The 2073-nt window shown below is 42.4% G+C and overlaps 1 protein-coding gene across 1 annotated transcript; it reads right to left on the minus strand.

The window, feature by feature from the left end:
* Nucleotides 1-398: 398 nt before the first annotated feature.
* Nucleotides 399-1830, minus strand: LOC4576567 (collagenase). Its single transcript, XM_001231094.3, has 3 exons — nt 1655-1830; nt 1163-1580; nt 399-1075 (listed from the first exon to the last, which is right to left on the minus strand). Exons 1-3 carry the CDS (start codon nt 1715-1717, stop codon nt 780-782), a joined length of 777 nt encoding a protein of 258 aa, XP_001231095.3. The 5' UTR covers nt 1718-1830; the 3' UTR covers nt 399-779.
* Nucleotides 1831-2073: the final 243 nt, after the last annotated feature.

A 2073-nucleotide genomic window follows, 5' to 3' on the forward strand; every position in this document is an offset into this window, starting at 1 on the left:
CTTGATATCGTCCGCGTAAGTAAAACATAAGCAAATGTTGTTTTGGAAGCGCAAATACCACATCATTAACAAAAAGGACGAACATTACTGGGCCAACGTTACTAGTTGCGATATGCATGCGTACCAACAGCGAATTCGCACACGATAGATGGGTTGCTTGACGATCGTTGTTTATGATGAATAAAAATGCTAAAGAACAATTTGTGTGCCATTTTTGTACATATCGAAAGTATTGTGTGCCACTTTGCATCACACTACTATGCGGGCGTCTAAGTGTGAATGGGGTTTTTTTATCCGAGTTTTGGGACCTTTTGGAACCTTTTTGATCGATTTTTGGTTGACATGCATTTATTAAAAATAATGCCTTTTCCGAAAGCTAGAATAATGTTTAAATGCAGTTTAAATTTTTGAAAAATGTGTATTTCATCTATAGCGTGGCCGCTTACGCATTCAAGCACGATGCGGACAATAACCAGTCCATTAGAAAAAGCTGACAAGTCTAGATCGATTACGGTGATTGTATCAAAATGAGTGGAAAACAAAATTTAATTCACAGCATGATATGGTAAAAGAAAACCTGATATCACTATTGATGTTATATTTGTTGCCTCATTTAATTGGAATGATTTAAATCTGTCTCATACTTCTTTGAATATGCAATCATATTGTGCCAACGCGCAGTGACAATTTCTCCAACTAACGGATAGAAGCATGTTACAAGAATTGTTGTTAAATTTTTAGAAGAAAACATACTCTAGGACCTAGTTGTGGACGGCCTCTTATACTCCGGTATTATCGCGGATCCATTGACGATACTGCGAAACACGGGTGTAGCCGGTTGGTGATGTAGAGTCACAGGAGGCGGTGATGAGCGAAGCAACTCCGACCAGCGTGTCGATCCGTCGGTCAGAAACAACGAATCCAGCACCAAGATCACCATTGCAGACGTTGGAACGCATTACGCTATCTTCGGCACAGAAATGATTCGGAAGCGTGATTTGATATATACCTACGCAACGGGAATCGCTGATGACTCGCTGATAGCCAACCTTAAGAAAATCGGAGCGAACTTGGCCTGGTGCAGTGTGAGATACGGTAATGGTTAGATAGTTTTGTACAATACTAATTTGGCTAATACATTTATATCCGTCTCAACTCTTACCTCCAACCGAGTTGAATCCGAATCCAACGATCATGCCTTCCTCATTTTCGTACGGCAGATTGCGCCCCTGGATGGGCAGCTGGATCGGACTAATCAGTGCCGTAAAGACGATTGGTTGAGGCAGCACAATGAATCCAATATCGTTAGCCCGATTTGCCATATTGAAACTAGGATGTGCGACGGCCTGGCTAGAGATTTGAATATTTAGCTGCCCAAACACGGTGCTCCCTAGTCCAACTTCCCACCGAACGAAGCCCGCAATGTTTTGTGCCGCGGTCAGCACATGACGATCAGAGATCAGCGATCCTCCACCGAAGAAGCCAGAGTTGGCAGAGTTCAGATACAGCACATACGCGTTGTACGGTGTGTTAGCGGCATTTAATCCATTAACTATGCGGGAATTTCGATCCAAGGAAATCTAATAGTAAACAAAAACACTTCTACTTGTTCAGTACAGCATGTTGTGTAGGAACCGTTTCACGATCAACTCACTTCTCCGGCCGACACGTAGCACAGTGTAATTGCAATGAGCAATAATCCTACGTAGTCTTTCATGATGGACGAAATTGTTTAAACTATTCTTGCAGTTCACACAATGCTGTTTTACCGTTCGAACTGAGTAAGCTTGCAACAAGCTCCAGCAACACTCTGTTTGGAAGTCAATCGGAAAACGGTGTCTTATATACAGCCCTCATTTGATGGCGTTTCGTTGTCGATCAGATCGGCCTTTTCGCGCGATAAGTGCTCAGTAAAGCTGTCTATAATGGTCCCTTTCCTTTATCAATCATGTTTCCGCCCCAAAATATGTGTTCCAGGTCTATATTGTCGCTGTCGAATGTATAGGATGTCGATAAGAGATCAATCATGAAGCAGCCACAACACCTGCGATGGATGATATCTAGTGGAAAAAA

The sequence above is a fragment of the Anopheles gambiae genome, chromosome 2 (assembly GCF_943734735.2).
Source record: "Anopheles gambiae chromosome 2, idAnoGambNW_F1_1, whole genome shotgun sequence".
Lineage (NCBI taxonomy): Eukaryota > Metazoa > Arthropoda > Insecta > Diptera > Culicidae > Anopheles > Anopheles gambiae.

What these genes read in the sequence shown, in the direction of transcription:
- LOC4576567 (XM_001231094.3), bottom strand. Translation starts at nt 1,717, where the DNA reads ATGAAAGACTACGTAGGATTATTGCTCATTGCAATTACACTGTGCTAC. An exon ending in GCTACGTGTCGGCCGGAGAA is followed by an intron (nt 1,581 to 1,654) that starts GTGAGTTGATCG and finishes GTTTACTATTAG; the next exon opens with ATTTCCTTGGATCGAAATTC. An exon ending in CGGATTCAACTCGGTTGGAG is followed by an intron (nt 1,076 to 1,162) that starts GTAAGAGTTGAG and finishes ACACTGCACCAG; the next exon opens with GCCAAGTTCGCTCCGATTTT.